General features: G+C 51.8%; 1 protein-coding gene across 2 annotated transcripts in view; it reads left to right on the top strand.

Moving 5' to 3' along the window:
* IGSF21 (immunoglobin superfamily member 21) overlaps window positions 1-20,482 on the top strand; it is a 263,204-nt gene that overhangs the window by 88,373 nt on the left and 154,349 nt on the right. Inside the window, exons 1-2 of one of the 2 annotated variants that reach the window (XM_050931344.1) lie at window positions 10,580-10,629; window positions 15,324-15,436. In XM_050931344.1, coding sequence (XP_050787301.1) covers window positions 15,413-15,436 — 24 coding nt within the window. In that variant the 5' untranslated portion in view covers window positions 10,580-10,629; window positions 15,324-15,412. Of the gene's footprint in view, window positions 1-10,579; window positions 10,630-15,323; window positions 15,437-20,482 lie in introns of those variants that run through there. The other variant, XM_050931343.1, reaches the window with a different exon arrangement.

The raw sequence follows: 20,482 nt of genomic DNA, 5'->3' as shown, positions 1-20,482 counted from the left end.
TCGAACTCCTGTGCCGCTGCCCTTGAAAAGACGTGTTTTACTTTGGTTTGTTGCAACAGATACAAACTGTGGGTCTGTTTTTGTTGTTGTTGTTTGTTGTTGTTTCCCCCCATCATCCAGCTGAGATGAAGCTAAAATGCCCGAAGGGGCCTGGGGAGGGCAGGTAACTTGGCGACTGTCTGCAAGGCCTGGGGTAGGAATTGTGTGTTCATTACCTGCGTCAGCTTTCTGATCACTCTGCCTATTGCTGTCCATTCTTGTCTGTCTGTCACCATACATTCCTATCTATCAATCCACGGACTTATATGACCCTCACTAGGACAGTAGCTGAGACCACTTCCTGATATCTAAAGCATTACGAGCCTATTTCTGCAGAGCTGCCCAGAGGATTCAGGGGGCCTGGGGCAAAGCAATTTCAGGGGCCTCTTCCATTAAAAAAGTCACAATACTATTGAATACTATATTCTCATGGGGGCCCCTAGGGGCCAGGGGCAAATTGCTCCACTTGCTGCTCCCCCTACGGCCCTGTATTTCTGTAGCCCTGCAGTTTGCATCAGCTGCCTGCCCACACAACCTTCCCATGCCCTTCCCTTCTCTTAGCTTCCCTGCTTAAATATAATTAAAACTATTAGATATAGAACATCAAGCTGCTGCTCTTAATTATAATGCGTAACTCACTTAAAATGTTTTGCATCTCCAAAGAGCTTTGCAAACTAGCTGTCTATTTTAGGGATTTCTAAAGAGCCCATCGCCTCCTTATCTAAAAGCCCAAGTCTATCAATCAGTCCTTGCAACACCCCTTTGAAGTGTTATTTCCATTTTATAGAGGGGAAAACTGAGGCACAGGGAGGTTAATTTTCAGTCTCCTCTTTTTTCAGTCCCCAACTTCAGGCATCCAGGGATTGCAAGAACTGTGGCATCCCAAATTAATCTTAACTTGAACAGGTGGGCCTCAGTGGCTTGCCAAGGCCACGTCTGAGCCTGGATTCAGATTGAGGTCTGGCAAGGTTTACAGCTCCAGGCTGTAACCACTAGCCCACGCCACCTCTCTTTTGCAGTATGAATGTGTGTGCAGTATGCACCTGTGGGGTACAGTGTGGAAATGTATAGGAATGCGTTTTGCAAATACCATAAGCATTGTGTTCTATTTCCGTGCTTTGCTAGTGACAAACACCTGCCAAGTATAAAGAATGAAATCGATTTTGTCCAGTCAGTTCAGGTTTATCCTCTGCCCTGTGACTCGGGTGTCTACCACCCTGGTGCCTTTCTGGTCTCCTTCACGCTCTCCGCTTGACACTTCCATTTGCAGAGCGATTGTTGTTTTTCATAGCACATCTCTTGTGCTTTCTCAGTGTTGCATTCTCATGGCAATATAATGGCTGCAAACAGCCGTTTGGGGGAAAAAAGCCCCCATTGCAGTCTTCTGTGTGTGCTAAAGATGTGAGAGCTGCAATCTGTGTGTGTCTAGTGGTAAATTGGTACCTATATACCCACCGGTTTGGCGGTAAGGCGGGATTGGAGTCCGTGTTCTGGTTCACGCCCATCTCTAGCAGTGATGGCAGCTGTTTGGCTGCCTCTGTGAAATGAACTAGCTGTCTCGCTCTAGAATCCACATCACAAACTCTCATAGCATTACTATTGGATAGATGATGGCAGCAGCCAGAGGTGCCAGCTGAGATCAGGGCCCCATTACACTGGGTGCTGCAGATACACGTAGTACCTGAGGTTGTCAGCTGTCTGGGGCAGAAACTGTCAACAGACGACACAGACAAGGGGATCAGCGTTTTACAGCTGGAGAGCTAAGATCCAGATGGAGGGAAGCCCAGATCCACAAAGGCATTTAAGCACCCTGCCCCCAGCTTAACCCCCTCTAACTCCTAGCCCAAACTCACTGGGTGCCTATGTTTTCAGGGTAAAAGTCTCCTCATGCCTACATTTCATCCTCAGGTCCCTTTCAAAATCTGACCATGGTGGGGAGAGGGAGCGGTACCCACCTTACACATATTAGTCCAGTGGTTAGTGCGCTCCCTCGGGAGGAGGGAGTCCAGGCAGAGATGAAAAGATTTGAGGAGGGGTCTCCCACCTCTCAGGAAAGCGCTTTAATCTCCGAGCTATGGGATATTCTGATGTGGGAGAGCTGCCCCAGTCTCTCCTGGCGAAGCTGCTCCAAGGTGGATAGATAATTCATTGGTGGAGCAGGCGGTCGTCCACCACCTGCATAGAGAGCCATTCCGATTCCCCCTCTTTCTCTGGCCCTGTGATATGATGTTCCTCCCTGTTACCAGGCGGGCGGCCTCACCATCTCCTTCTCCAGCTGTTTTGTGTGAAGCAAGGTGGGCGCCTAACTCGTTCTTGCAAGGAACAATTTGGCCGTCTGATTCGCCTGCCTCCTGGGGCAAGGTTCCTGCTCCTGGATTGCTTATCAGAGCTAGGCAGCCTGGATTTAGGAGCCTATCACTGAGAGAGGGAAGGGGCTTAGCTCACACCCCTCCCGTTGGCTAGCATGCTGGCATTGGCAACCGGTCAAAGGCGCCATCTCCCCCCATTCATTGCCTAGGGAGCCTGGGTGCCTATCTCAGGCTTCGTGGGTTCCTGTGATTTTCTAGGCTCTGTGACACCGAGATCATCGTAATGCCTACATACCTGTGTGAATCGGGGCCAAAGTGACTTGCCCAAGGGCCCACTGTGACGAACTGGGAAAGTTCTTAATGTTTTCTCTGAATACTGTGTTGGTGCCTCAGTGTCCCCATGGCAGTTCTTAAGTATCTGGCAGAGCAAAGGGCCAGTGCACCTAAATGCCTGACACTCTGTCTCCTAGCAACTGATGGCCTGGGCCCCTCCTCTGCAAAGGTGCCAGCTGAAGGTGTTGGAGACAAAGGGATCAGGTGACCTCCTGGCCCGGGAAAGGGGCTGAGCAGAGAGGAGGGGCTGGGAGGGGTTGTTAGTCTGGAGCTGGCTGGGGTCAAGGGTGGAGGGCAGACCTGAGGGTCTGGCTCACTGCCCCCCAGAATGGACCCAGCCGAGGGGTCCGGTTCGCTGTATCTACAAGCTCTGTTTTAGACCCTGTTCCTGTCATCGAATAAACCTCTGTTTTACTGGCTGGCTGAGAGTCACGTCTGACTGCAAAGTGGGGGTGCAGGACCCGGTGGCTTCCCCAGGACCCCGCTGGGGTGGACTCGCTGTGGGAAGCGCACGGAGGGGCAGAGGATGCTAAATGCTCCAAGGAGAGACCCAGGAGGTGAAGCTGTGTGAGCTTCTTGCCCTGAACAAGTCTGCTCCAAGGGAGAGAAGGCTCCCCAAAGTCCTGACTGGCTTGGTGGGGAGCAGTTCCAGAGCATCGCCCGGTGACTCCGTGACAACTGGTGGCAGTGGTGGGATGTACTGCACCCCGTGAATGGCGCTGCTTGCAGTAAGTGACTGGGGAGCAGTAAAACAAAGGAGGGATAATGAGGACCAGGCATGCTGAAGGCTCAGAGTGGGACGGTTTCAGGGGGCGGTTAACCTCTGGGAGTGTGTGACCAGCGAGAAGGACTGTTGGAGTAACAGGGTCCCCCTGAGGACTGCAGCGAGCAGTCTCAGGGGCGGAGGAGCTTGCCGCTCGACCCTGGGAGAGAGAAGGATTTTGCAGTAGCAGGGTTCCCCTGGGGATTGCAGGAGCAGTCCCAGGGGCGGAGGAGTCTGCAGCTCGACCCTGGCAAAGAGGTGGTGATCACGAGAAGGGCTGGCACACCAGGGGTTCTTCCTGGAAACCATGGGGGAGCCAAGAGCACAAAGGCCTGTGAGTCCAGAGCCACTTGGGAACGGTGAAGTGATGGCCTATCACCATCTCCTTAAGAAGGACATTGTGATCCTGTGCACAAAGAGAGGGTTACGCATGGGGAAATTCACCAAGGCACAGTTAATCGTGCAGTTGGAGGAGAAGGACCGCTCTGAGGAGCAGATTCCTGGCCCAGATGGGGCTACAAGAGGATCTGAGAGCAGCTGGAGCATCAGCCAGGCATCCCCGGGAGTCTGGTCCCCAACCAGACGAGGGTCTTCACGATCGGGTTCCCCATCAGGGGATCGGAGACAGATGGGATGGGAGCAGAGCCCGAGAGAGCGAGAGCCTGAGGAAAAACTGCAGGAGAAGCAGCAGCAGCAGCATGGACTGTCGATGGTGGAGCAGAGAGACATAGGGGGCTGCCCAGGGGTCAGGGGGGAAACAAGCCTGCGGGGGCAAGACCCTGGGACAGAGAGAACTGTGGTGGTGCAGCCCCAGATGCTGAGGGACTGTGGGACCTGGGTGAAGTTCCCTGGGGTGAGGCCCCTCGCCCTGCCTATGGCCCAGATCCCTGTGCAGACCCAGGAGGCGTCGGGCTGGCTGGTGGTTGGGGTTCTCCAGGATATCGGCTGGGAGGCCCTGTTGGGGGGTGACTGTCTCCCCATGGGACAGGATCCAGGCCCCGCTCCTGTAACAGCCGAGGGTTTGAATTCAAATCCAGGGAACCAATTGGCTAGGATGGAAATGGTCAGTGAAAATGCAAATGACCTGGCTGGCAGTGGGGAGGGGCTGCTGGGCTCAGGATACCTGCCTACCTGTAACCAGCCTCCTGGGGCTGAGTGGGAGGGAGAGATGCTCCCTGCCTCCCTGCACACCGGAGAGGGGGCTCACGCTGGCTCTGATGCTGTGACCAGAGCAGAGAGCTCGCTGCCTGCCCCCACTGGGACAGCAAGGGCAGTGCTGAGCATGGGGGGAGCTGAGACCCCAACTGAGTGGAGGGACACCTGGGCAGGGCAGGTCAGCTGCCAAACAGGTTTGCCTGGTCCAGACGTGCTGCTGGGAAGTGATTACACAGCAGGGAGGGAGCTACCAGGGACAGGGCTCAGGGGGGCTGTGACTCCAGGCCCAGCCAGCGAGAGGGAGCAGGTCCCACTCCCTGCCCCAGCCGCTGAATCCCAGACCGAGCTGCAGAAGGATCCCTCCTTGGAGAAGCTGAGGGAACTTGCTGGCCACAGCGCTGCAAACCTCCTTGGGGAAGGTTGCAGGGACAGAGTCCTGCAGGAGGAGGGATTCCTGTACTGGGAATGGGCTCCCCAAGGGGAAGTAGAACTGGGGGGAATCGAGAGGCAGCTGGTGGTGCTCCAGGAATCTACAGGGCTCTTCCCAGTTGAGCTGCTGGATGGGAGGAGAGTGAGGGGACCCCTGGACCTGAAGAGGGAGGATTGGATGGAGAAGGGGGAAGACCCCCGGGGGGATCTCTTCCCTGAGGTGGGAGCCAATCTCCCCATCAGGTGTTCCCCATTCAGAGTCATTGGGAAAGCAACCCAGATCCTGGAGAGAGAGGTCAGGAACATCCTGGCTTTAGATGGGATCCAGCCATTTTATAGCCCATGGGCCTCACCCGTGGGGCTGATCCCCAAGGGAGACAGGATTATTTGGTTTTATGGGGGCTATCAGAAGCTTAAAGCCATCACAGTGTCCAATGCCGACCCCATGCCTAGGCCTGGGGAGATTCTAGACAAGCAGAGGGAGATGGAGAACTTGGGCCGGGCAGACACTGATAACATGTGCATCTTTAGCCAGACCTGGGAGGAACAGGTGTCCCAGGTGAAGAGGGGGCTGGGTTGCCTCAAGGAGGTGGGACTGACGGTAAAAGCTGGAAAGTGTAAGGTGGGGACGGCAGAGGCGTTGTGTCTGGGCCACAAGGTGGGAAGCGGCTGCTCAAGCCCAGAGCTGGCAAAGGCCAAGCTGAGGGCTCTTAACCAAGACAGCCTGAATTGCAGCCCAGAGTGCTGGGAGAAGACCCCGTCCCAGTTTGGACCCCAGAGGTATTGGGGTAGCAAAAGGGTTCAAGCCGCATAAACCTTCCCACATGCGGCCTGCAAGTGCCATCAAGCACACCCGACCTAAGGGAGGGCGTGAGACTGGACTGTCCTGGTGTAACTCACACCAAGGAATGGGAGAGATGCTGGGGCATCCATGGGAACGTTGGTGGGTTCGAACTTCCCCAGGTCACTGGCTGGAGTGACCTTGCTCAGTTCGGTCTCGAAGGGGGGAGAGATGTGACGAACTGGGAAAGTTCTTAATGTTTTCTCTGAATACTGTGTTGGTGCCTCAGTGTCCCCATGGCAGTTCTTAAGTATCTGGCAGAGCAAAGGGCCAGTGCACCTAAATGCCTGACACTCTGTCTCCTAGCAACTGATGGCCTGGGCCCCTCCTCTGCAAAGGTGCCAGCTGAAGGTGTTGGAGACAAAGGGATCAGGTGACCTCCTGGCCCGGGAAAGGGGCTGAGCAGAGAGGAGGGGCTGGGAGGGGTTGTTAGTCTGGAGCTGGCTGGGGTCAAGGGTGGAGGGCAGACCTGAGGGTCTGGCTCACTGCCCCCCACTGCCCCCCAGAATGGACCCAGCCGAGGGGTCCGGTTCGCTGTATCTACAAGCTCTGTTTTAGACCCTGTTCCTGTCATCGAATAAACCTCTGTTTTACTGGCTGGCTGAGAGTCACGTCTGACTGCAAAGTGGGGGTGCAGGACCCGGTGGCTTCCCCAGGACCCCGCTGGGGTGGACTCGCTGTGGGAAGCGCACGGAGGGGCAGAGGATGCTAAATGCTCCAAGGAGAGACCCAGGAGGTGAAGCTGTGTGAGCTTCTTGCCCTGAACAAGTCTGCTCCAAGGGAGAGAAGGCTCCCCAAAGTCCTGACTGGCTTGGTGGGGAGCAGTTCCAGAGCATCGCCCGGTGACTCCATGACACCCACAAAGCCAGAAATTGAACCTAGACCTTCAATCTCACCCCTTTGCCCTCAGCAAGGCCCGGTGGATAGGCTGCTGGAATGGGGGCTCAGGAAACTGTGAGTGAAATCCTGGCCCTATTAAAATCAATAGCAAAGCTCCCTTTGATTTCATTGGAGTGGGCGTTTCATCCTGGATTCTCTCCTAACTCTGCCACTGACCTCTGGCAAATAGCTTCCCTTCTCTGTGCCTCAGTTTCCTCACCTGTAAAATGGTAGGAATGATACCGACCTTCTTTGTACCGTGCTTTGAGATCCGTGGAGGAAAAGCCCATTACTAACCCTCGGTCTCCTTCCTCTCACTGGATACCTTTGCTGTCTGCAGAGAGGCCAAAGATTGACATGACCATTTTCCCCTCCTCATCTCATTTCCAGATCATAGCCACAGGGAGGAGGCATGAGCCCAGTGGTTGGAACATTGGCTTGGAGGACCCACGTTCCCTTCCCTGCTCTGCCACAGACTTCCCATGTGACCAAGTGACTCGGCCTTGTCACTTAGCTGCTCTGTGGCTCAGTTTCCCACCTGTGAAACACACATGGACGTTGGGAGGATAAAGATTGTGAACTGCTCAGATACTATGTTGATGGGGCCAGACAGGTACCTAAGATAGATAGCCTTGTAGAGGGAAGCTGCCTGGTCTTTAGTTAAATAAAGACTCTGGTTTCCAGAGCTGTCAATTTAACCTTTCTCACCAGCATTAGGAAATATACACACACAAAAATGAAATGAAATCAGGCGACCTCGTGACCCCTTCTCGGCAATGTTCCTGCAATCTGTTTGCAGCAATCGATGGGAGGAAGTTAGATGGGAAAACGAAATAGAATAAAATAGCAATCCAGTGACAAGCAAGCGTTTTATAACGGCTGGAATGCAGTGCTCTGATTCCTATCTCTGGCATGTGCTCATTTAATAAAGCATTAACAGGAAGCAGGGATTGTATCGCTCATCGAGTGAGCAGGGAGAGAGGCCCCCACTCAAATGTTGCTAGGGAGGTATTGGGGGCAACAAACATGGCTCATTGTCCTGTGAACTTGAAGCCAAAGGGTTTAGCAGAACTACATAAGAACAGCCATACGAGGTCAGACTAATGGTCCATCTAGCCCAGCGTCCTGTAGTCCGACAGTGACCAAGGCCAAGTGCCCCAGAGGGAATGAACAGAGCAGGGAATCATCAAGTGATTCATCCCCTGTCGCTGTCAGCCTGTGCTGGCTGCAGCAGGTGAGCCAGGGAGAGGGATTGCTTCGTTCCAGCACAGTTTAGTGCTCAGGAGTGGTGCCGGTTGCTCTGGTCCTGCAGGGATGGTCCCAACTCCCAGCTCTGGACATGCAGCCTGGGGCCACAGCACCGCTCAGTTTGGCCTGGCACCCTTCCCAGGTGGGGCTGCCAGGCCATCCCTCAGCGAGTGGCGTTACAACCCCCTGCCGCGCAACACCCATAGTGGGGAACTGGGCCACGCCCTGCCAGACAGGAGCCACAGGAGTGGCCGCTGTGGGTGAGTTTTGCATTTGATTGTGTTGTTTCACATTTTGCGAAAAACACGAGGCTCTAAGAATTGCCATAGGGGATCAGACCCATGGACCATCCTTTCTCTCACGGTGGCCAGTGCCAGATGCCCTGGGGGAACGTGTGAAAAAGAGAACCCCTCTTGTCTACTGACATGTCTCTTATGAAACTCCTGGCACTGCCTCTGCTCCCTAGCTGGCCTCATTCAAAGAGACTCTGCGCCCCCTCACACGGACAAAGTGAAGGCTTCCCCCACCTCATGCAGCCACTCACAGCGTTGCCAGCAAGTCACCCAGGCTTGGGCGGCAAGAGCAGACCAAGGGAAATGGGATTGCAAGGGATGAGATGATTGCTCCGTGTAGCCATAATGTATTTTCCCCAAGGTCCGCTTGCACAGCTGTTCGATCCACTCCCATCCTCTCCAGCACTCGCCTTCCAGGCAGCGTTCATTTTTTAAATGTCTCTGCTGGTCCTCTGCTTTTCCCCGCCTCACAGCCTTCTGGGACCCAGACACATTGCTCTTCTGGAGGCACATGCGATCAGCTCTGAGGGGCTGGGATAACTTTCCCTGCCATTTGTCTCAGGAAAGAGACCGATGGGAGCTAGGGAGCCCATGAGTGAATGAATGGTCCGTATCTCAGGTGTTTATAGCTAAGCTTGGAAGTTGGTAAATTTAGGTACATGTTGATTTCACCATACACAGACAAAGGAAAAAATATTTTCATTAGCCACTGGACTATGCAGCTTCTCCCTACTAAAAGGGCTTGATTTAAGTTAAAATCTCTGTCATACTTCTTTCTCTTCTGTGGTGTCCTCCAGCCGGCAGAGGTGCCCCCACCAGCTTACCTGGGATGCTCGGGGAATGTAACGAGGGGGCGGGAGGGTGGCCTGTGAGCCCAGTGAAAGGTTAGCCGAGTTTGTTTCTGCTGTGACTGATTCCTGTTTCCCCAGAGTTCAGAGACTGTTCTAACAGCGAGTGAAAGCTGGGTTTCAAAAGCACTTTCCTCCTCCGACCAGTGTTGTAATAATAGGTAATACAGTAGCGTCTACCCCAGCATGGCGGGAACATTGTCACCATGCAGGTGTTGGAATTTATCTCCAGGAGCTAGCGGTGACCCCTTCGCTCAGGACATGCGTGGCACGGAGCGCCCGTTATCAAGCACACATAAATCCCACCTTGGCCGCCCATCTGATTTAGACAGCGGCTGATCGGCCAGGCTGGCCCTTGGATTTGAACACCCCGCTCCTTTACTCTTCCTGGGCTCTATAGGGGCTGAACCAACTGCTGAACTCCGGGGCTGCTGGGAGGGGAGCAGAGCAAAAGCCACTCGATACACACCAATTCGAAAGCCGGAAGGGGTTACAGGGGCTCATCTCATTTGACCTCAACTGTGGACTACCTGCATGGTCATGTGCAGGGCCTGGCCCTTCACAATCTGAGTGCAGGGCCAGATTTTTAAAGCCATTTAGGAGTCTAAAGAAGCGGACAGGAATCTAGAGGGATTTTCAGCAGTACCCAGGCACCTCATTTTAATTGAAATCGGTGCACTCACGTTAGATCTCCTCCTACTCTCTTGGTGGTATCTTAAAAGATTGTGAATATCAGAAAACACCTGCCCTCTGAAAATCAGGACTCTTCAAGGGGGCTGCAAGTTGGGCACCCAAAATTTCTCTCCAGTCACTTTTGGAAATGTAGGCTCAACCGCTTAGCTAACAAGTCTATAAAAGGAATGAGAGGCAAAGCTGGGGCCAGATCCTGAGATTCTTGACTCCCAATCCCTTCTGGATAATGGCTGCCAATGAGGAAAGTGAGAATATGATGGGAAAAGGGACTTAGGGAAGACAAGAGGTGTATGGGAATAGCGGAGCGTCACTACCTGATCTGCAGTGTCACTTAGCGTAAGGTTCTGGGAGCCTTTAACATCCGAGCAGAGATTTATCTCCCAGACTCTCCCCGTGTGTGTCTCTCTCATTCTTAAATATCGCTGGTTATTTTACTAAACGTCTCTTAATAGGAGCGCCATAAATGTTGTCACAGATACAGGAGGGAGAGTGATGGAGGTATTCAGAATAATGAAGCGTGGAGTTAAGAAGGATCAGTTGCTCGTCTGCTCACCCAGCCTCCGGCTGCCAGGTTGCTGAGGGAGGTGGAGACCGCTCATTGGAATGGATTGGCAGCACAGGCAGAGCCGATAAAACAGGGGTTACATCTTTACACACCCTCTAATTAATCTGAGGCATTCACGCCCACAAGGACCGGAGTTGAACAATTTAAAGGCCTTTAAAACAGGTCTGGAGTGATGGAGACAGGGCTAATCAGTACCGTTCCAAGAGCTTTGCTGAGAGAACTGAATTACTGGTGGTAAGGCTGGGGCAGGGGGGAGAAACAGGCTTCATGCTTCTGGACATGGGTTTAATGCTTGTGTGTGTGTGGTGGGAGGTCAGGGTGGAAGTTCCCCATTTCCCCGCCATGCCCCTGATTGAGACCCAGTGTTACAATGTCTGTGTGAGTGGGAGAGAGGGTACCGCCTTGCCTTGAGGCATCAGCAGTCGGTCAGCACATAAGGAAGAGTTCTGCTCACAGTAGCGGGATTAGAGGAGAAGCAGCCGGGGGTGGTGCTAGTCTGGGACTCTGGACGCTCCAGTTTGAGTTCGTGCTCCAATACAGGCTTCCTGTTGTGATCTCAGCTGAGTTACTTTGGTTTGTTTTTGCTACTAAACTCCTGGTGTTTCTTAGTTTGGTGTAAGTAGCATCCTGTGTGAAAAGCAGTGACTAGCAGGCTCTCTAGCTTCCCGGTATGGTAACCTCAGCGAGGGCAGCCCCCGGTGAGGGTACGGAGCTGACCCCGGCAAGTTCACTAAGTGCTTTGTCCTCACTGTGTTTTTACCTCAGGGTCGCTCCCCAAGGTCACCAGCACCACTTTTATTAGCGGTGCATACAAGCCCCGCGTCTCACCGGGCCCCTGCACTGCAAAGAAAAAACCCTGGTGCCGAGTCTCAGAGCCTGGTTCAATTGACTCCAGCTCGTGGGCCTTGGGACTAACCATAGCAGTGTAGATGCTCAGGGTCTGAAACCCGGCCGGGGGGCAGGGTCTCGGATCCTGGGCTCCAGCCCGACCCAAACATCTCCACTGCTAATGTTAGCCTGGAAGCCCAAGTCAATTGACACCCCCCCGCACCCCACTCTGAGCCTCTTTGCATGCAGTCCGAGTCTGACCCAAAGCCCTTTGCGAAGAGCTGGGGGTGAGCAGGACCTGCATGCCGAGAGCACTGGGGTTCTTGTTCGGCTGAGCACTGACTACATGCAGGGCGGCTTTACCGCCCTGCCCTCGCCATGTAGCCGGGCCTCTTTCCAGAGATAAGGGTGACAGCACGCCACAGAAGTGTCAGCATGTGTTGTCACTGCCTTGTGATGCAATCACACCCTCTGCCAGTCGCGTGCTGGGGTTGTTAAACCTACTGAGCAGCTCTTAACATTGTACCATGAGAACACTTTTTGAAGTGAGAGCTCAAAGCACTTCACTCAGCCAAGTCACTATTCTTATCTCCATTTTACAAATGGGGAAACTGAGGCGCGAAGCGAGAATGTGTGTCTACTCTATCTAAGTACTTAACGGGTGTTCCAGGTTGGGCAACCAAAACCGGAGGCACCCAAAATCAGCAATTGCTTTTGGAAAAGTTGACCAGACACCCATAGCGAATCCCTGGCAGAGTCAGGACATAGCACCCAAATCGGCTGGCTCCCAGGATATTTCATAAATCAAAGCAATGCATCCCTTTAATCATGTGACACATTAAATGCTGGTGCGATGGGATGGAGGTGAACTGTGCCTCCTTCACCGCTTCCTAGCTACTTTAGACCCACACACCTGGGAAACAACGCGACCCTTAATCCCATGACTTGAGCATCTCCAGCGTTTGCTGGTGGTAGCTGTAGGAGCTATTCCAAATACACTGCCTCTCCCAGCTTCCAGTTTAAACCTCTCAACTTTATTCCCACTGCACATCACCATGGCAAGGAAACCCAGACGAGGCTAGTGTGAGCGCAATGCTTTGAAGTCCTGATAGCCGTGCAGTGGTTTTCAGTGACCCCGGTGTCACTATTAATGGCCCTGAAAAATCCCAGGTGCTTTGCATTTTGAAGAGCCAGGAGACCTCTGTGTAACTGATGCACAATGCACTCCCTAGCAAAGCGCTGGGATTGGGAGTCTTGGGAGCCTCTGGATTTTTTCCATCCCCGAGCAGATTGCTTACTTGATCTGGAAGATTTTGCTGTCAGGGCCAATTAGAAGCAGCTGTTTAACACAGGCCTGTCTGCTCCCTTACCCCCACCAGCTTCACCACTCTTCCTCCCTGCATCCCGCTGGCTGGCGGGAAGGTATGGTTGCAGTGCTCAGAAGAAGAAAGCTCCTGTCTGGAGTTCCCAGGCGCTGATTAGTTTCAAAAGGCGGGTTTTGTTTGTTTCATTGAGTGGTTTTTTTAACCCCTTCAGCATCTCCATGGAAGGCTTTATGGATTGGCTCCTGTCCCCGTTTACATTATGCCTCCATTTCCCTTGCTTGGTTTTGTTGCTGAACCCTCAGCAATGCATTTTAATCTACATCTTGTGATGGGGTGTCTGCAGGTGGGTGTAGTCCCTCTCCTGATTAGAGCCATGGAGACCATGTGGTATTTGTCTCCCCTGATGGCGTTCTGGTGAGGATGCTCCTTTATGAGAGTACCTGAGTGTTGTTCATTTGGTAGCTGTCAGTTTCATTTTGTAACTGTGGAATATGCAACTTGTGGAACTCACTGCTGCGTGAGGTGAACAGCTCAGATTCAAGACCAAATGGAACAGAATCTGAGATCCCATCAGTGAGGATAAAATGGAAAGGTGCTTTCATTCCTCATGCTTTCATGGCACAAGTTGTCAAAGGAGGTCAGGAAGAATGGCATTGTGTCTTGCAATCAGGTGTGCTGTTAATACCTTCCTCTACAGCAGACTGCACTGGTCATTCCCAGAGGCAGGACACCAGCCCAAGTAAACAGATAGTATATTCTGATGTATCTGGCTATGGGATTAGATGGATGATCAGTCTGCTCAGAAGTAACCATTCCTGATGGCTTCCCTGCCCTCCCTTGAAGCAGACAGCCCCTGCCCAGCAGCTGAGCCTCTCCTTGCCTCTTTAACCAAAAAGCCTGGGTACCTTTATAAGCACCTGCTCTGTCAGCCAGACATGAGCTGTGTAACTGATATGGGGTCACGTGTCACCTTTCCAAGCAATCACCTTCAGAGTCATTGTCTGGGGGGATCATTAATCCTGAGGTTCACGTTGAGAGAAGACAGTAGGTGTATTTCAGCCTGATCCTCCCACCTGAAGCCTGCCCCCATCACACACTGGACCTGTTGGCCTTAAAGAGATAGAACCCCCTTCTTTTATTTTTCTCTGTAGATCTGTTGGCATTGAGATATATCCGGAGGCAGGGAAAGATGAACTGTTCAGGTTGTTGGACAATTCAAAGCACTCCACATTGATCTCGTCTGCATTTCTGGTAAACGTCTCCTTGATGTCAGTGGGAGCAAAGCACAGCCAAGTGCTTCTGAAATGTTCCACGCATTGCAGGAGCAGGTGTCATTCTGCCAGCCCTGCTGTAAATCCATTGAACTCGCTGCTGTTAAGGTGCAAGATCAGAATGGCCTGAGTCTTAGTGTGGTGATTGACACACCAGGGACCTCCTGCTCTTTAAGCTGGTGGAGCAGAAAGCGATATACATTTTTAAAATAATTTTGGTGGATAGTATCAATGATTATTTTTCTGTTTTTATTGATTTAAATGTTCACAGTTGCAGGGAATTGTGGGACGTCCGACAATGGGGGAGATCAGATAATTATTTAATGATAGTAAATGCTGAGATTCAAAAAGTTAAAGCTTTCTCACCACTAAAACACAAATATTGGATGTCACGTGTCAGAATATACAAAGTAAATATCCCTACCTCGAACTTTAGTAAGTTCTCGAGCAGCGTTTTCCTTACTTTGCCTTTCTGTATATTTCAGTTATTTCTGATGGAAATAATTTTTTTTTCTCCTTTGCGTGTGTATGGTGAAATTGACATTTATTGGCATTCCCTGATAAAAATCTAATTCTTCCAAGTCTTCCTATAAGCCTGACTGAATTTGCGCTACAGAGCCTGGCTCTGAAAGCCGTAACAGTCCATAGTCCCTGTGAATTGAGCATAGCCAGGAATGCATAACACCCACACCCACACACCGATTGGGGATTACGTTTCCAACTTGTATAGCCATTTAAACCAGTGCAAAGAGGTGTAAAATGCAGTATCACCGACTCTCATGATTTGATCAGGAATCTTACGGTATCTAGTGTTTTACTTACTGGACCAGCTCTGGGAATCATGTGATTACATGAGCCTCTCAGCTTTCAAGAAAAAAAAATAGTAGCTTGCTAGCCCTCCTGTTTGTGGAGGAAAGCTTGGGAATAGACCCAAGTGTAAGTCAATCTCATGATTTTGAGGGCCTGACTCTAGCTATTTTTTGAACATTTGGTGTTGGCGATGCTGAAAACGTCACCCCCTCTCCCTCGTGCAGGTGAGGGGCAAATCATTTATGATGATTATTTGCATAACCCGGCCCACATCTCGCCAGGTGCTGCACAAACATGGAATGAATAGATGGCTGCTGCTTAAGAGGCTTGCAATCTAAAAAGGCAACTGATGGAGACCAATGAAGGAGTACAAGGGAACAGTGAGACACTATTGGCCTGCACTGTAGTCCATAGTCTCTGCACAGCAGCAGTAGTGATTCGCACCCCTAGCACTGGTGTAAATGACTCCCTGAGGGCAGGACAGAGGGAAATCAGGCTCAATGATTTTTCCTTGAGGATGTGATCATGTCTGCAGGAGGAGGAGGGCGAGGAGTGAACAGAGGGTGGGCACGTGGAAGCCAGTCTGCATTTCCATCCCCACTTGAGACCAGTTTTCCGGCTCACTTACACCTGCGCCCGCTTCCCAGTCCTGCCTTGGCTCACTTTGTGTTTCTCTTCCTCCGGTATTTCACAGGCTACCTGACTGTCAGCATTGAGCCGCTTCCGCCTGTGGTGGTCGGGGATGCCGTGACTTTGAAATGTAACTTCAAGACGGATGGCAGGATGCGGGAGATAGTCTGGTACCGGGTAAGTGACCATCCGTTAGCCCCTCCTGGGACAGGGACAGGGTCAGGCAGGCTGTTCTTCCAGCACGTGATGTGAGGCTGGAGGGATGTCAGAGGAAAATGTCAAGAGGTTTCTTGGTGATGGAAGCATCCATTACCCAGCTATAGCCTCCTCATCCAATCTAAAGGGGGATGAGACGGGAAGGCTTGGCTTGGCTTTGTTTTGCTTTTAAACAAACGGCAAAGAATTAGTTGTGAGATCATCTCTAGGGTCCTTCTGACACTCGCTCCAGTAGTTTTGTGATGTTCCCTCGGTGGGTTTTGGCGCTTGGCACTTTAACTACCAGGGCCTTGCAAAGAATGGGAAAAAGTGGTGGCCCTTTACATCCGCTGGCCATGATGGTGTCTGGAAGATTATTGCTAGGGACGCTCTGTGCTATCAGGTCTGTTTGGAGCTGGGGCTCCTGTTAGCCCCACCGGAGAGAGGAGACTTCATTCCAAAGCATAGATTTGGCTCCCAGAGTTCAAGGGGTCTGGATCTGGCGTTATACATCCAGGGGCCACCTGCAAAGCTCTGATTTGGATTAGGACTTTCCCGGTGTTTGGATCTGGGAGTTTCCTTCCCGCCATTCTGTAGTTCCCAATGCACACAAGTGTGGCCTTACATCCCAAAAGAGTCTTAAACTGGCCATTGCAGTTACTTCCATGCTGGGGCAGTCGCCTGCCAAAGTATGCATCTCCCTGCCCCCTAGAGAGCTGGAAATGCCCACCATAATGCCATGTCCAGGCCAAGCACAATGCCAGTGGGGTTAGAGGCAACTCAGAGTGATAGAGACAGACCTGCACTGTGCCCAGGGAACATGATCCTGCTTTCTTGTCGGGCCAAAGTGACCTCTCTGCATAAGTAGGTAGCAGACTCTCTTCAGGGAGAGGGCAGCCGGGTCAGTGCTGGGCAGAATCATGGGTGAAGGCTGGGCTAGGGCTGAATTGGGAGTAAAAGGAAATCTGGCGCCTGTAACTCTACCCCGGAGAGCACCAGCCAGAACGGGTCATTTTGCGTTCTCGACAACTTCGCCCATCTCGCTTGGCCTGTGTTTGAATGGAAATCAAACTTGGCATTTATTTGACTCCCTGCGAACGGGAGGGTGACAGCGGCGAGCCTCTCTGGTTGGAGGATGGCACGGATGGCTCGCACAAACATGCAAAGCGCTGTGCATCGGCTCTATTTAAAACAGGAAATCGGTGCATCGTGATGGCAGGTCAGAGGTGCCGCAGGGCACAGCGTGTGTTAAATGGGCTGAGACACAGTTGAAGCCCGGGGTCAGGGAGCTCGCCTGCACAGATTGCGCAGTGAACGGCAAGCTGTGTCCTCCTGATCGATGGACTAATCCGGTGCCCAGGGAAGTGAGGGGCTAAGTGCAAACTGGGGTAAACCAGGCTTTGTGCAGGGCAGTGCTGGCCAACTTCTTTCACAGAGCTCTGCCAGTGTACCTTAGTGCTGACCTGTGTTCCAGTGGCTGGTCCCTACTCAGCTCTGCCCCTCAGCATCCACTCCACTACGCTGGAATTCACAGCTCTGCTTACACTCCTTGCTCCTTAATTTCAGCCCCCTGTATTGTACAGGCTGCAGTTTCCCTGGCTATACAGACTACTCGTATATCTCAACCTGTTAACACGTAGTCTTGGGAGGCTGTGCATTAATGGGGGGCCTGGGAGCCTCTCAAACAACCAGCCAGTTGTGCCAGATGACGTCCATGATGGCGGTTCTGTGGTGACACCGCCCAGCCGAGGTATATGGAGGTGAAAGGTGGATGCACTAGCCCTGGTGCTGCCTAGCTTCCCAAACACTTAACAAACAAACCTGTTTAGGTTCGCCCATGCGACAGCAACATTGGCTTCAGTAGAGCTCCACCAGCCTTGAATTTAACCCACAGTTCTTTAATCCCCAGACACTTTTCCCTAATGTGCATCACTCCCTTCCCTACTGCTATCTTCAAAAAGCCCATGGTGGCTGCATGTGAGGAAATCAGCCTGACAAGGATTTTCAGAGGTGCAGAGGAGATGGGGATAGGATTGCTGGTCTGTGGTTTGCATTCTGGCTGGGAGGATCCAGAGATGTAAGCAGGAAACATTGGAACAGACCCTGCCTTGTTCCTTCGAGGTCTGGGAAGGTGTTCTCCCTTTTCCAGCGTTGTTTGCACAGATGCATTCTACAGTGGAGAGAGAAATCATCAATCTGTGTGTGTGTGTGTGTGTGAGAGAGAGAGAGAGAGAGAGAAATCTACCTGTGAGTGTGGGAGCATGGATCAGATATTAGATGTGGATGTGCTACTCCTGGGAGAATTCTGCGCCACTGCACATGTGCAGAATTCATGTCCCCTGCAGATTTCTTTGCTTCCCCGCAGCAAAATGGCTTTCTCAGGGGTAAGCAAAGGGAAGCCACAAGAGCGGTCATGTGACCCTCCCCAGCAGTATGTTTTGAGTGCTCAGGGTAGCCGACAGAGAGGTAAATCACTGTGGGGCAGGGGGTGAGACTGGGAAAGACCTGGCTGGTGGCTCCTACCCTGTGCCAGCCTCATCTGCTATTCCAGCTGGGTTGGGGAGGATGAGATTCCTTTTTCCCTGCACAGTGGCGCAGAATGCCCTCAGGAGTAATGTTCTGATGAGTCATGCATATGGGAGAGGGCGTGATTTGTGTGTGTGTGTGCGCGTGCATGTGTGTGCACACCCTGTGTATGACTGTTGGTGTGCAAGTGGATGTCATCTGTTTGTCTATGGACATGTGGGATCTGAGAGTGTGTACATTTGTGAGAAATGCAAGTGTGTGATCTCTGTGTTTATGTGCAGTTGTGTGGTCTGGGTGTGCGAGATCCATAATTGTCTGTATGAGAGATCCATGGCTGTATAATCTATGAAGATACGCTTGTGATCCATGTGGGTGTATGGGTGCATCTGTTTGCCTATGTGTATGTGCGTGTACGTAAATGCATGCAGGAACTGTGTGTGTGTGTGTGTGTGTGTGTGTGAGAGAGAGAGAGAGAGAGGGGGGGGGGTCTGTGTCTCAGATAAAGACCAGCACTTATTAGCAAACTGTCTGAGCTCATTTATCTCCAGGTCACTTGGACAGCAGAAAAGCCAAAAGGTCTGTTTATATTGCAGGAATGTATTAAATCTCTTCAGAGCATCAGGGGAATGTATCTCCACCTGGCAATTTTGTCTGTCTTTTTCCGCACCTCACAAATTGTCCTCAGTGTTTTAGTAGCTGCTGCCCTGGGGTCACAGCAAGCCAGACGTTCCTGGAATGCAGAGAGGTCTCTCTGGTGTGATAAACACTGCTGCTTCCCAGCATCCCCCACTCCTTAGTGCTCCAGCCCCACGTGGCGCTGTGTGTGTGTGTGTCCTCACATGAGTGTCTAACACGGACCCCGTAGTTGGCACAGGGAAGCGACCAAGGTAGACTTGGGTTTGATAGCTAGTGTACAGTGCAGAACTGGAGGAGATGCGCATGGAATACTAGGGACTTGCTTTCCAGGGGGTATGTGAAGGACTGGGGCTTGGGACCAGGGACCGAAGATGGGATGGTGAAGACTGTTTCACCAGCCCACAAGCTAAGGGGAAATGGGGCTGGAGAGCAGAAACTGCTCTGGCAGAAGAAGCCAAATAGCGTATCTTGGCATTTGTTCCTTCACCTTGTTCTCCTGTGACACAGACTCGGAGCAGTGAGTTCAGTGTCCATCCCAAACTCACCGTAATATGAACAGCCTAAGGCTTCCTTCGAGCTTTCTGGGCTCTGCCATTCACACTGCATCCCAGTGGACATGACCACTAACGCCATCTCCTAATGCGCTCTGCCATGAGCACCGTATCCTCTACCACAGCAGAAGGAGCGATATCAGGGACTGATCGTTATTGTGCTCTGTTATTACTATTGATCCGTGTGATGGTTGCACTTAGAGAGAGAACCAGAATCAGGGTCCCATTGTGTAAGGCGCTGTACGTACCCATACTCTGCCATCAACTCCGGACAGCAACCTCTGCCAACAACCTCGGACAGCAGAGGCTGGTACAGTCTCAACTGGTCACTGTCCCTTGGTATAACAGGGTTAATACTATGGGCTCGGACAGACACGCTGCATCCAGGAAGGCCCCTGCTGATGATACTCAATCTGCTGGTCTCCTGAACTCTTGTTTGGCTGGTCATATAATCAGAACTGGAAGGGAAGTAGCGAGGTCATTTAGTCCATTCCCCTGCGCTCACAGGAGGACTAAGTACTATCTAGACCATCCCTGACAGGTGTTTGTCCCACCTGCTCTTAATAATCTCCAATGATGGAGATTCCACAACCTGCCTAGACAATTTATTCCAGTGCTTCACCACCCTGGCAGTTAAGAAGCTTTTCCTAATGTCCAATGTCCTAATGTCCAACCTAACCCTCCCTTACTGCAATTTAAGCCCGTTGCTTTTTGTCCTATCCCCAGAGGTTAAGGAAAACAATTTTTCTCCCTTCTCCTTGTAACAACTTTTCATGTACTTGAAACCTGTTATCATGTCCCCTCTGTCTTCTCTTCTCCAGACTAAACTCAGTTTTTTTTAATCTTCCCTCCTAGGTCATGTTTTCTAGACCTTTCATCATTTTTGTTGCTCTTCTCTGGACTTTCTCCAATTTGTCCCCATCTTTCCTGAAATGTGATGGCCAGAACTGGACACAATACTCCAGCTGGGGCCTAATGAGTGCAGAGTAGAACAGAAAAATTACTTCTCGTGTCTTGCTTACAACACTCCTGCTAATACATCCCAGAATGATGTTTGCTTTTGTTTGCAGCCATAGTGCACCCTGCACCGCACATGCCCGCACAAGCCTGTGCATTGATTCAGATCATCTGCAACTCCCCTTCCTCTCAGCACTGGCCCTCATTCATTCTGACTCCTGGCTGTCCTTGGGGACGTGGGAGAGGACCAGACAGAATCGGTGCTTGGGATTTGAATGTGTCGGACGAAGTTCCTGAGCATCAGAGCTGCAGCTTAGTTTGCTGTTAGACATGAGGACACAAAGATTATTGTCTTCAA

The sequence above is a fragment of the Gopherus flavomarginatus genome, chromosome 21, assembly GCF_025201925.1.
Source record: "Gopherus flavomarginatus isolate rGopFla2 chromosome 21, rGopFla2.mat.asm, whole genome shotgun sequence".
Lineage (NCBI taxonomy): Eukaryota > Metazoa > Chordata > Testudines > Testudinidae > Gopherus > Gopherus flavomarginatus.
The sequence above is the reverse complement of the archived record's forward strand: the minus strand, read 5'-3'. Positions and strand labels throughout refer to the sequence as shown.